Source organism: Boleophthalmus pectinirostris, unplaced genomic scaffold (genome assembly GCF_026225935.1).
Source record: "Boleophthalmus pectinirostris isolate CB_2022bp ecotype Guang Dong unplaced genomic scaffold, ASM2622593v1 HiC_scaffold_16, whole genome shotgun sequence".
Classification (NCBI taxonomy): domain Eukaryota; kingdom Metazoa; phylum Chordata; class Actinopteri; order Gobiiformes; family Gobiidae; genus Boleophthalmus; species Boleophthalmus pectinirostris.
In genome coordinates this window covers 36,961,778-36,975,429 of record NW_026571095.1, presented here as the reverse complement: position 1 = coordinate 36,975,429, position 13,652 = coordinate 36,961,778, and the positions used below count along the sequence as shown (strand labels likewise).

General features: G+C 48.5%; 2 protein-coding genes across 2 annotated transcripts in view; both read right to left on the bottom strand.

The window, feature by feature from the left end:
* Positions 1–13,652, bottom strand: part of LOC110159369 (uncharacterized) — a 47,456-nt gene that overhangs the window by 14,377 nt on the left and 19,427 nt on the right. The window lies entirely within an intron of this gene.
* On the bottom strand, positions 4,295–13,632 carry pold3 (polymerase (DNA-directed), delta 3, accessory subunit). The gene is given in 13 exon segments (XM_055151723.1): positions 4,295–4,577; positions 4,660–4,741; positions 5,403–5,467; positions 6,026–6,240; positions 7,494–7,575; positions 7,899–7,962; positions 8,163–8,353; positions 8,356–8,423; positions 10,177–10,309; positions 11,273–11,312; positions 11,725–11,824; positions 12,568–12,623; positions 13,415–13,632. Coding segments are annotated over 13 exon segments (1,356 nt in total). The 5' UTR covers positions 13,472–13,632; the 3' UTR covers positions 4,295–4,374.

Sequence of the window (13,652 nt, the reverse complement as noted above, 5' to 3'; positions counted from 1 at the left end):
TCTCAAGGAGTTGGGTTCTAGAGCCTAAACTGTGCTGGACGTGAGGCCGACTATATCTAGTCGGTAACACTCAACCTATCGCACAAGCTCAGGCTCCTTCCCCCCCAGCGAGGTGACATTCCATGTCCCCAGAGCTAGTCTCCATGTCCGGAGATCTGGTCGTCGAGGCCCCCGCCGTCGACTGCTGCCCAGATCTCTCTGCACCGGCCCCATATGGCTCCTCCTGCAGGTGGTGGGTCCACGTGAGGATGGCCCCACGTCGCTCCTTCAGGCTGAGCCCGGCCGGGCCCCGTGAGGAAAGACCCGGCCCCCAGATCCTCACTGTGGAGCACCCACCCCAGGCCTGGCTCCAAGGTGGGGCCCCGGTGATGCCGATCCAGGCGACGTAACCGACCTCTGAGTGGAAATGATCATGTAGAACTTCTGAACTGTTCTTCGTCTGACCCGACCTCCTGGACCAGGAGCGTGAAACCTCCAACAACACAACTCCAGGATCATTCAGGCGCTCAGACCCCTCACCCACGATAAGATGATCCACTTCTGGAAGTCAAGTTCACGTTTCATTTTTCTCAAAGACTTTTTGAAAAATCTAATCTGAGTTTGTGGATCTGAGTTTGTGGATTTCTCAAAATTACATCGTATCTGAAATCAGTGACTTCGTGTAACTGCTGATCCACAAATGCAAATCACATTTTACAAACAGAATTTTCAGTTTTACAAATGAAATTATTTTTTTAGAAATGAAAAAAACACATACACACACACACACACACATATATACACACATACACATCTATTTGTAAAGACCAAAATACAAGTTACAAATATGAAATTTGCATTTGTGGATCAAAACACATGAACATTTCATGAACATTCGAACATTTATAACCTTTTGTTCCCTCTGCAGGAGCCGTAAGCTTTACTCAACTCTCTTTTATTAGATTGTATTTTAATAAACATTTGTCCGTTTTATACTGTGATTTATAGCCTGGTTTTACATAACAATAAACACATTTTTACTTTTACTACATTTTAATAACTCATCATGACTCACAACTTTCTTTTGTTTTTTTTTTTTTTTTTACAAACCTTTCCATGGAAGCTCATTTCCGCTTCACAAGAGCTCATAATTATAAGTTTGTGTTTTGATCAGATCAGATTTGGCCCAGACCCAACGAACAGTTCTGTGGAAGAGGATCGTGTCAGTGTCACGCTCCGTTACGAGTCGGAGATCCTGATCTGATTCCGATGGAGCTTTGTCAGTCTAATCATCGCTCGTTCTGTGCCCGACCTTTAGTCTCCAGATTTTTACAACGACTTCATTCGTTCGACATCGTCCCGCACCGACCAAGAACTGAAAAGACACACGGGGCTAGAGGACTGTAAATATTTTGTGGCGGGATGTTTGGATTTCTGTGGACCTGGGTTCATTAAATCATTTAGTGAAGCCAGTTGTTAAAAACTCAGGTGTCAAAATGGACCCAGATCTAAAACTTGATCAGCAAATTAGTGCTGTTGTAAAATCTATTTTTTTCCAGCTAAGACAACTGGCCAAAATGAACGCAACACTTTGAAACGGTCACACCTGCATTTGTGACGACGAGACTGGATTATTGTGACGCACTTGATGTCGGTGAGACAAAATGCACTTTCCCGGTTGCAACGGGTCCAAAACTCAGCGGCTCGACTTTTAACTGGAACCCGGAAACACGAGAGCGTCTCACCTAGTCCACGTTCAGACTGCAGGGCTTAACACTCAATTCAAATTTTTTTGTGAAATCCGATGTTTTTGCGAGGTCATTCACATTTCCAGTTAAATGCGACTTGTGGGAGACAATAAAGGATTATCTTATCTTATCTTATCTTATCTTATCTTAGGGTGAACAAATGTCCGTTTTTCCCCGGACATGTCCTTATTTTGCGTCATGTCCGGGATGTCCAGGGTTTTTTTTTTAATAAAGTGATGCAAATGTCCAGGTTTTCAGTACCGTTCATTAAACTGAGCGTCTCTCATCTGTGACTCAGAAGGAGCGAGACACAAACAGTCGGTCAGTTTGAAACACACCGAAGCACAAATGTGGATTTAACAACGACTTGGACAAGAAATTCTCCGTTTTCCATCCCGGTCGAGACAAGTGTGAGTCCATGTGCACAGGTTGAGGTGAGAGGACAGTGTCCCTCGTTTATCGTGGGAGTTATGTTCTAAAAATAACCCACGACAGGTGAAATCCACAAAGTATCAACTTTATATTTTACAATGATTCTGTCTGTGTTAAGTCTGTAAAACCTCAGCACAAACTTTATACACTTTTCTCCGACAGGATCGACAGGTGCAACCCTTTTTACTTCCTTCTTTAAACTTGTTGCTGCTGTCGTCCTTTTGTTATTTTCCTTCTTCTTTATGTAACAAACTGAAGATTCATTTATTCCGTAATGGAGCCCAACAGCGCAGAGTCCTGCACGGGTCCTTTTTTGGAGACCCCAAGTACAACACCGCACCTGCGCAGGACAGGACCGCACCTGCCCGTTAACCCGAGATTATATCAAACTTTTGCGCTGCCTACGCCACAGACTGAACCAAGACGAAACCAGGACTAACCCAGGACTGATTCCAGGACTGAAGAGGAGGACTAAACCATGACTGAACTAGGACAAAAAACAGGACTAAACCAGAACTGAAACGACTCACTGTCAGGACGGCCTCGGAAGTGACGCAGGAGAAAGGACCGGCTCAGCTCCGCACCTCACGGAGTTAAACGCGGCAGTTGCCCGATCGCGCTTTGCGGACAACCTGCTCGGCGTTCTCTCTGTTAAGTCCAAGATTAGTCCTGGTTTAGACCTGGTTTAGTTCTGACCCACCCGTGTGTAATTACTACCCACCTGTAATACACATATAAAAAAAAAAAAAAAAAAAAAAAGGTGACCCGCCCCCTTTCCCCCCAAGGTGTCCGGGTTTTCATAAACGGAAATATGGTCACCCTACTGTATGTGTCTCCAGTGTGAACATTAAACGGTCCAAAAGTGTCCCACATGTGACACTGGAGACACGACGACGTCAACCTCAGCGAGCGTGATCTGTGTTTACAGAAGTTGTCCAAACATGGACGCAGCATCGAGCACCTGGAGATTTTAAAGTTCCTCTCGTACCGGAGCCAGAACATGAACAACTGACTTGTTTTAAGGAGGAGATTGAGAAGGAGAAGGACGAGTGTCACAGACGATCATGTCAGTGTATTTGTTTTTATAGTAATAAGTGAGAAGGTTTTTATTTTATTTGTTCAAGTATTGAGATGTGTCAGAATATTGCAGTTACTGTTTTTTGTGTTTTATTTGTGAATATATTTGTCTTTTGAGTTGTGCGACGGAAGTAGAAAAGACAAAAATAGTGGCGCGAAAAGAGAGAACGGGACAAAGAGAGAAACAGAGAGAGGTGTAAAGAGAAGGAACATCAAGATAAAAATACACTGTTTTAGTACCGCTGGGAGTGTCGGGAAGTTTACTTTTAAAATGTAATCCCCTACAGATTACAGATTACATATCCCAAAATGTAGTATGTAACGTAATCCATTAAGTTACTTAAAGTGAGTAACGTAATCTGATTACTTTGGATTACTTGATATTGTCATGTTTTTTAAAATGACATGAATGTAGCGACCACGTCCTGATAGAGAAATGATTTTTATATGAGACACTGATGCCGTAAATTATATCCACACTACTGTTAATGTCATATTGTTTAGACCTGGTTTAGACCTGGTTTAGACCTGGTTTAGACCTGGTTTAGTCTTAGTTTAATTGTTTAGTCCTGCTTTAGTCCTGCTTTTAGACCTGGTTTAGTCCTGGTTCAGTCCTGGTCTACTCCTGCTTTTAGTCCTGGTTTAGTTCTGGTTTTAGACCTGGTTTTAAACCTGGTTTTAGTCCTAGTTTACCAGACTAAAAAGGAAACATTTGTCTGACTAAGAAATCATCCCGAGTTTACAGAGAACATTTTGTATGTGGAGCCACGACAAAACAAAATCCTGATCCTTCGCTCAACCTCGGTTACGGATTTAAAAAGTCAAAAACGCCAAAGTGAAAGTCTCCAACTGTTCACCAAGAAACACCTTCCACTGCAAAGACCAAGACGTGATGTTTCTGTAAAACCACAAGAACAAGAAAGTGCAGCTCAGTCTGTTTGTCTTCTGCTCCATTAACAAACAGGATTTTGTTTTGTCGTCGCTCCACGTGACCTGTGACCAAATAAACGTAAAGTGGAGCTGAAACGAGCGAAACCCAATAAAAGTGAAGAACAACCTGAAGTTCTCGTCTTTATTCGGCACAAAACAGATAAAATATGAAGATCTGAGAAGAAGAAGAAGAAAAAGAAGAGGAGGGTCACTTCTTGTTGAAAAAGCCCATGATCGACGCCTGTTTGGTGGTTTTGGCGCCTGTCGGTCCCGTCTTCTTCTTCTTCTTCTTCTCCTCAGTCGAGGCTCCAGATCCAGATCCGGGTTTAGGACCAGGATTGGGACCTGGTTTAGTCTGGACCTCCTCCTCGGTCTCAGAGTACGACTCGCTCACGTAGCCCTTCTCCGTCACTGTGAACACAAGCCCTGGTTTAGTCTTGGTTTAGTCCTGGTCTAGTCCTGGTCCAGTCCTGGTCCAGTCCTAGTTTCATACCGATACATCCTTCTTCATCCAGGAACGTTTTGGATTTGAGAACTCGTCGTCTTTTCCTCGTTTTTGTCGAAGAATTTTCCGTCTGAAAAACAAACGTCTGAGCGTCAGAAGATCTGCCTCCAGAATCTTCAGCCACCTGACCTGAGGTCTGTGACCTGAGGCCTGTGACCTGAGGCGTGTGACCTGAGGCCTGTGACCTGAGGCGTGTGACCTGAGGCGTGTGACCTGAGGCGTGTGACCTGTGACCTGAGTTGTGTGACCTGAGGTCTGTGACCTGAGGTGTGTGACCTGAGGTCTGTGACCTGAGGTGTGTGACCTGAGGTCTGTGACCTGAGGTGTGTGACCTGTGCCCTGAGGCATGTGACCTGAGGCCTGTGACCTAAGTTGTGTGACCTGAGGCGTGTGACCTGAGGCGTGTGTTGTGTGACCTGAATTGTGTGACCTGAGTTGTGTGACCTGTGACCTGAGGCGTGTGACCTGAGGCGTGTGACCTGAGGCGTGTGTTGTGTGACCTGAATTGTGTGACCTGAGTTGTGTGACCTGTGACCTGAGGCGTGTGACCTGAGGCGTGTGACCTGAGGCCTGTGACCTGAGGCGTGTGACATGAGGCGTGTGACCTGAGGCCTGTGACCTGAGGCCTGTGACCTGAGGCGTGTGACCTGAGGAGTGTGACCTGAGGCGTGTGACCTGAGGCGTGTGACCTGAGGCGTGTGACCTGAGGCGTGTGACCTGAGGTGCCTGACCTGTAGCGGGGCGGGCTCGTCTCTGTTCGTCTGGTTCTTGGTCTGGAGCGGAGAGTCTGGGATCACTGGAGAGAAAAGGAAAAGGTTCAAGACTCGTCTGGTTTGTTTGTGTCGTGTTTGGACGTTGTTCCTGTGAGTCCTGAGCCCGTGTGTGTTTGAGTCATCTAGAGATCTCTCCCTCCTCTCTTTAACGCCCCGTAGACGTAACTACTCCAACTTTCTCGTTTTGAACAGCTGTGGTGAGGGAGGGTGGTGGAGGCGGCATGTTTAGACGGGTGGAGGCGGCGTGTTCGGACGTGTTTAGACGGGTGGAGTTGGCGTGTTCGGACGTGTTTAGACGGGTGGAGGCGGCGTGTTCGGACGGGTGGAGGCGGCGTGTTTGGACGGGTGGAGTTGGCGTGTTTGGACGGGTGGAGTTGGCGTGTTTAGACGGGTGGAGTTGGCGTGTTTGGACGTGTTTAGACGGGTGGAATCGGCGCGTTTGGACGGGTGGAGTTGGCGCGTTTGGACGGGTGGAGTTGGCGCGTTTGGACGGGTGGAGTCTTTCTTCACGGGTGGAGGTGGCGTGTTTGGACGGGTGGAGTCTTTTTTCACGAGTGGAGGTGGCGTGTTCGTGTCTGTACCGTCTCGCTCTTCGTCGCTGCTGTCCTCAGGTCTCTGGATCCTCCTCCTCTTCTTCTTCTTTTTCTTTGGCTCCTCCTCCTCGCCGTCAGACTCCGCCCCTCGTTTACTCTTCTTCTCCTTTGGCTCCTCCTCCTCGCCGTCAGACTCCGCCCCTCGTTTACTCTTCTTCTCCTTTGGCTCCTCCTCCTTGCCGTCAGACTCCGCCCCTTGTTCGCTGTGGACACAAACACGAACCAATCACCAAACATGAACATGAACCAAACTTTTACAAACATTTTTCTTTTTTTTTGTTGTTTGAATCCCGAAACTTCACCAAAAATTCCGTTTCGGCGTCCTGATCCTGAACCTGATCCTGATCCAGAACCTGAACCTGATCCCAAAATCCAACGACACCCAGGTGATATTTTTAACGCCGTTGCCATAGCGATGACATAAACTCTCCGTGTCATTCTAACGGGAAAAACGGCGAATTTACGTTCAAAATGTAATGTAACACGCCGCCTCCACCCGTCCAAACATGCCAACTCCACCCGTCCAAACACGTCCAAACATGTCCAAACATGCCGTATTTAGGCGTGTTTGAACAGGTGGAGTTGGCGTGTTTGGACGGGTGGAGTTGGCGCGTTTGGACGGGTGGAGTTGGCGCGTTTGGACGGGTGGAGTTGGCGCGTTTGGACGGGTGGAGTTGGCGCGTTTGGACGGGTGGAGTTGGCGCGTTTGGACGGGTGGAGACGCCGTATTTAGGCATGTTTGGACGGGTGGAGTTGGCGCGTTTGGACGGGTGGAGTTGGCATTTTTGGACGGGTGGAGTTGGCACGTTTGGACGGGTGGAGTTGGCGCGTTTGGACGGGTGGAGTTGGCGCGTTTGGACGGGTGGAGTTGGCGCGTTTGGACGGGTGGAGTTGGCGTGTTTGGACGGGTGGAGTTGGCGTTTTTGGACGGGTGGTTGTAAACACACGTCTGACATTTGTAACCAACTTAAAAAATAAAACTTGCCAATTTTCGGACTTGTCCCAGATTAAAGTTCGCCCGTTACCCGGGACCAGCGCGGCGGCTTCGTTGGCGCTTTCGTGCCAGTAGACGGCGGACGCCAAAGCGAGATCGGCCATTCTAAATCCCGTAAAACGCGTCAAAATAATCCGGTCCGTTCGTGTGAAATCCACCGCCACAAAAACGTTCATGAACATTATTCGTCCACAAACTCTCGTGTCAGTCTGATCAGATCTGACAGAACTCAAGTTTTGTCGTTTAGACTTTTTTATTTTTCCACCTTCTGAGACACTGTAGGGGGCGCTCAAGAGTCCGGGCCGGTGTGGAGGACGGGGGACACAGCCTCAAAAAAAAAAAAAAAAAAAAACGAGGCAAAAATGGGAAAAAATCTTTAATCTAACTGTTGTTCCTGAGCCCAGAAAGTGAAAGTGAAAGTGTGGCCTGTGACTCCGCCCTCCCCTGGCCCCGCCCTCTCACCTGCGCTGGTCTCTGTTGGTCTGTGGGGGGCGCTGTTCTGTCAAGCTGCTCTCGTCCTTCACCACCACAACAACAGGTCTCTCTGAAAAAACAATAAACCAGGACTGAACCAGGACTAAACCAGGACTAAACCAGGTCTAAACCAGGTCTAAACCAGGACTAAATCAGGACTAAACCAAGACTAAACCAGGACTGAACCAGGACTAAACCAGGACTAATCCAGGACTGAACCAGGACTAAACCAAGACTAAACCAGGACTAAACCAGGACTAAACCAAGACTAAATCAGAACTAAACCAGGACTAAACCAGGACTAAACCAAGACTGAACCAGGACTAAACCGAGACTAAACCGAGACTAAACCAGGACTAAACCAGAACTAAACCAGGACTGAACTGGACTCACTTGTAGTTTGACTTCCAAAAAAGTTTGCAAGGGCGTTGGTTTTTGGAGCAGGTTTTGGTTCGGTCTAAAAACAGAACAGACAAAATAAATGACAACAACAAAACAGCGACAGTTTAAAAACGTCCAGATTTAAAAACAGAACAAAATTTATGTTTAATTTTTCTTTTTTTTTTATTGTTTTTATTATTATTTGTTTACTTCTGCAGGGTTTTAACTTTACATCATTTAAAGTGCCTCTTTAAATCTAGAGGAAAAGTCTCGTACCACTGGCTCCTCTGAGGTCTCTGGTTTGGTCTCGGTCTCGGTCTTGGTCCTGGTCTCGGTCTTGGTCTCGGTCTTGGGTTTGTTGGCGAAGATTCCCATGATGCCTTTGGGCTTGGGGCAGGTCTTGGCGCTGAGGTTTGCCCCGTTGGTTTGCGGTCTGGGGGTCTCTGCGGGCGGAGGGGGGGCGGGCGGGTTTCTCTGGACCGGTGCAGCTCCGCGTTGCTCAAAGGAACAGCGTCAGGGCAGCGGATCGCACTGAACCTGAAGAGACGCGAGGAGAGGACGGGATAGAACAAAAAGTGTTGTGTCAAACGGAAAACAGGAAAACCAGACCAGCCCAGACCAGAGACACAGTCCCTCCAGGTCCGACCCAGACCTGTGTCCCAAAGACCCGGTCAGGACCCTCAGGTGGGTCACAAGAGACTTTAAGTGACCGGAGTGACAGATGTGACAGGTGTGACTGTAGTGACAGGTGTGACTGTAGTGACAGGTGTGACTATAGTGACAGGTGTGACAGGTGTGACTGGTGTGACTGGTGTGACCGGTGTGGCCGGTGTGGCAGGTGTGACCGGTGTGGCAGGTGTGACCAGTGTGACAGGTGTGACTATAGTGACAGGTGTGACGGGTGTGGCAGGTGTGACTGTAGTGACAGGTGTGACGGGTGCGGCAGGTGTAGCGGGTGCGACAGGTGTGGCAGGTGTGACTGTAGTGACAGGTGTGACTGTAGTGACAGGTGTGACAGTGTGACTGTAGTGACAGGTGTGGCAGTGACTGTAGTGACTGTAGTGACAGGTGACTGTAGTGACAGGTGTGACAGGTGTGACTGTAGTGTCAGGTGTGGCAGGTGTCACTGTAGTGACAGGTGTGACTGTAGTGACAGGTGTGACTGTAGTGACAGGTGTGACAGGTGTGACTGTAGTGACAGGTGTGGCAGGTGACTGTAAGTGACAGGTGTGGCAGGTGTGACTGTAGTGACAGGTGTGACAGGTGTGACTGTAGTGACAGGTGTGACTGTAGTGACAGGTGTGGCAGGTGTGACTGCAGTGACAGGTGTGGCAGGTGTGACTGCAGTGACAGGTGTGGAGGTGTGACAGGTGACAGGTGTGACTGTAGTGACAGGTGTGACAGGTGTGACAGTGTGAGTGACAGGTGTGGCAGGTGTGACTGCAGTGACAGGTGTGGCAGGTGTGACTGTAGTGACAGGTGTGACTGTAGTGACAGGTGTGACTGTAGTGACAGGTGTGACAGGTGTGACTGTAGTGACAGGTGTGGCAGGTGTGACTGCAGTGACAGGTGTGACTGCAGTGACAGGTGTGGCAGGTGTGACTGCAGTGACAGGTGTGGCAGGTGTGACTGTAGTGACAGGTGTGACAGGTGTGACTGCAGTGACAGGTGTGGCAGGTGTGACTGTAGTGACAGGTGTGGCAGGTGTGACTGCAGTGACAGGTGTGACTGTAGTGACAGGTGTGGCAGGTGTGACTGTAGTGGCAGTGTGAGACTGTAGTGGCAGGTGTGACTGTAGTGACAGGTGTGACTGTAGTGGCAGGTGTGGCAGGTGTGACTGTAGTGACAGGTGTGGCAGGTGTGACTGTAGTGACAGGTGTGACTGTAGTGACAGGTGTGGCAGGTGTAGCAGGTGTGGCAGGTGTGACTGTAGTGACAGGTGTGACTGTAGTGACAGGTGTGGCAGGTGTGACAGGAGTGACAGGTGTGGCAGGTGAGACTGGAGTGACAGGTGTGGCAGGAGTGACAGGTGTAATAGTAGTGACAGGTGTGGCAGGTGTAGCAGGTGTGACTGTAGTGACAGGTGAGACTGTAGTGACAGGTGTGGCAGGTGAGACTGGAGTGACAGGTGTGGCAGGAGTGACAGGTGTAATAGTAGTGACAGGTGTGGCAGGTGTGACAGAAGTGAAAGGTGTGGCAGGTGTGACTGCAGTGAAAAGTGTGGCAGGTGTAGCAGGTGTGACAGGTGTGACTGTATTGACAGGTGTGACAGGTGCGTCAGGCGCTTCACCTGTTACATTGCTGCAGGTTGCTCCTGACGGCGTCGTAGTCGACTCCAAACAGAGGAGCACTGTCCCGGAGCAGAGCCTTGTGCACACTGTACACGTGCACGCTCACCACCGCGCTCAGACGAGACCGCGCCTCTAAAACACAAACACACAGCGCCACCGTCAGGACAGAGACACAACTACAACTACACCACCAACACCTACAGGACAGACACAACTACAACTACACCACCACCACCTACAGGACAGACACACAACTACAACTACACCACCACCACCTACAGGACAGAGACACAACTACAACTACACCACCACCACCACCTACAGGACAGACACACAACTACAACTACACCACCACCTACAGGACAGACACACAACTACACCACCACCACCTACAGGACAGACACACAACTACAACTACACCACCACCACCTACAGGACAGAGACACAACTACAACTACACCACCACCTACAGGACAGACACACAACTACACCACCACCACCTACAGGACAGAGACACAACTACAACTACACCACCACCACCTACAGGACAGACACACAACTACACCACCACCACCTACAGGACAGGCACACAACTACAACTACACCACCACCACCTACAGGACAGACACACAACTACACCACCACCACCTACAGGACAGAGACACAACTACACCACCACCACCTACAGGACAGACACACAACTACACCACCACCACCTACAGGACAGAGACACAACTACAACTACACCACCACCACCTACAGGACAGACACACAACTACACCACCACCACCTACAGGACAGACACACAACTACAACTACACCACCACCACCTACAGGACAGACACACAACTACACCACCACCACCTACAGGACAGAGACACAACTACAACTACACCACCACCTACAGGACAGAGACACAACTACACCACCACCACCTACAGGACAGACACACAACTACAACTACACCACCACCTACAGGACAGAGACACAACTACACCACCACCTACAGGACAGAGACAGAACTACACCACCACCTACAGGACAGAGAGAGAGAGGAGAGCGCCCCCATCAGGCTGAAAGGAAAACTGCACTTACCCTCCAGGTCCTCCTCACGCACCACAGACACTTTATGGCACTGAAACAAAGGGAAAAAAATGAACTGAATTAGGACTAAACCAGGACTAAAACAGAGACTAAACCAGGTCTAAGCCAGGTCTAAACCAGAGACTAAACCAGAGACTAAACCAGGACTAACCCACACTTCATCTCTTGTTAACAGTTCAGTCTTGTTCTCTCGGTTCTGTGATTTTATTCTGTAGTTTTCTTGTTTGTTTGTTTGTTTGTTTGTTTGTTTGTTTGTTTATCGTGCGTCCGTGGTCCTGGGTCTTGGTTTGTTTTTGTTTGTTTGTTTGTTTGTTTGTTTACCGTGCGTCCGTGGTCCTGGGTCTTGGTTTGTTTTTGTTTGTTTGTTTGTTTGTTTGTTTACCGTGCGTCTGTGGTCCTGGGTCTTGGTTTGTTTTTGTTTGTTTGTTTGTTTGTTTGTTTACCGTGCGTCCTTGGTCCTGGGTCTTGCCCGACAGCAGGTAGGTGGCGTGGAGCGAGGCGGAGCTCTCCTTCCTCTTGTGCTCCAGGTAATGGAACAGCATTCTGCAAAACCACATCACAAATACGGTCACCACAGGTCACACGTACGTCTGCGAGGAACGTTCAGGCCTGAGAGGAACGTTCACGCCACCTGAGAGGAACGTTCAGGCCTGAGAGGAAGGTTCACGCCACCTGAGAGGAACGTTCACGCCTGAGAGGAACGTTCACGTCTGCGAGGAACGTTCACACCTGAGAAGAACGTTCACACCTGAGAGGAACGTTCACGTCTGAGAGAAACGTTCACACCACCTGAGAAGAACATTCACACCGCTTGAGAGGAATATCAATGTCTGTGAGGAACGTTCATGCCTGAGGGAAATGTTCATGCCACCTGAGAGGAACATTTACGCCTGAAAAGAACGTTCACGCCCGAGAGGAACGTTCACTACCAGCACTACACTAGGATTAAGACCAAGACTAAAGGAGGACTGAATCAGGACTAAACCGGGACTAAATTAGGATTCAAACCAGGACTAATAAGAATATAACTATAATAATAATCTCCTGAGATTTTTCCTCTTTTGTACGGGACAAAAAAAGTTTAAGTGTCGGAGAGTTTGATCTTTTGAGAAGCCGCGGTTCCAAAAATCAACAACAAAAACATGAAACGAAGCAAATAGAAAATCTGAAGCCAATCTGGGAACTAAACCGGACTATTTAGGTCTGAGAAACAAAGTGAAAATCTGGTGTTGTCTCGTTGTGGTGGACCTGATCTGGAGCCTGGTGCCCCTCGACTCTGCACTGACCGTTTGGCCGTGTTGACGTGGACGCCCAGGGTCAGACTCAGCCACTTGTACGTCACCTGGAAAACAGAAAACACCAGAAGTGAAAGATCAGAACTCAGGGCCCACTGTGCTCATTTAGTCCTGGTCCAATCCTGGTTTAGTCTTACGTTAGTCCTGGTTTAGACCTGATTTAGACCTGGTTTAGACCTGGTTTAGTCCTGGTTTAGTCTTAAATTAGTCATGGTTTAGTCCTGGTTTAGTCTTAAATTAGTCCTGGTTTAGACCTGGTTTAGTCCTGGTTTAGTCCTGGTTTAGTCCTGGTTTAGTCTTAAATTAGTCCTGGTTTAGACCTGGTTTAGACCTGGTTTAGACCTGGTTTAGTCCTGGTTTAGTCCTGGTTTAATCCTGGTTTAGTCTTAAATTAGTCCTGGTTTAGTCCTGGTTTAGTCTTAAATTAGTCCTGGTTTAGTCCTGGTTTAGTCTTAAATTAGTCCTGGTTTAGACCTGGTTTAGACCTGGTTTAGACCTGGTTTAGACCTGGTTTAATCTTAAATTAGTCCTGGTTTAAACAGGCCTAAACCAGGATTGAATCCAGAGGTAACAGAGGACTAAAGCAGGACTAAACTAGAATTAAAACCAGGTTTAAAGGAGGATTTAAACCAGGACTAAACCCGGACTAAAACAGACCAGGACCAGGACTAAACCCGGACTAAAACAGACCAGGACCAGGACTAAACCCGGACTAAAACAGACCAGGATCAGGACTAAACCCGGAGTAAAACAGACCAGCACCAGGATTAACCTGGACTAAAACAGACCAGGATCAGGACTAAACCCGGACACGGTCGGACGCAGAAACGTGACTTACGATCTTGTCCTGGTCGTGCACGTATTCGTCGATGTTGTCCAGATAAAGCGTGTCCATCTCATCACCTCCTCTCCGGGTTCGCCTCGGGTTTGATTCGTGTTTATTTCGTGTTTAGTTCGTGTTTAGTTCGTGTTTAGTTCGTAAAAACCCGCTGTTTTGTGATCGTTCTGCGCCGCGCGGGAACCTGGCGCGCCGCGGATTGTTTACTTCCGCTCTGAGCTGTCACGTGTCTGTGGGA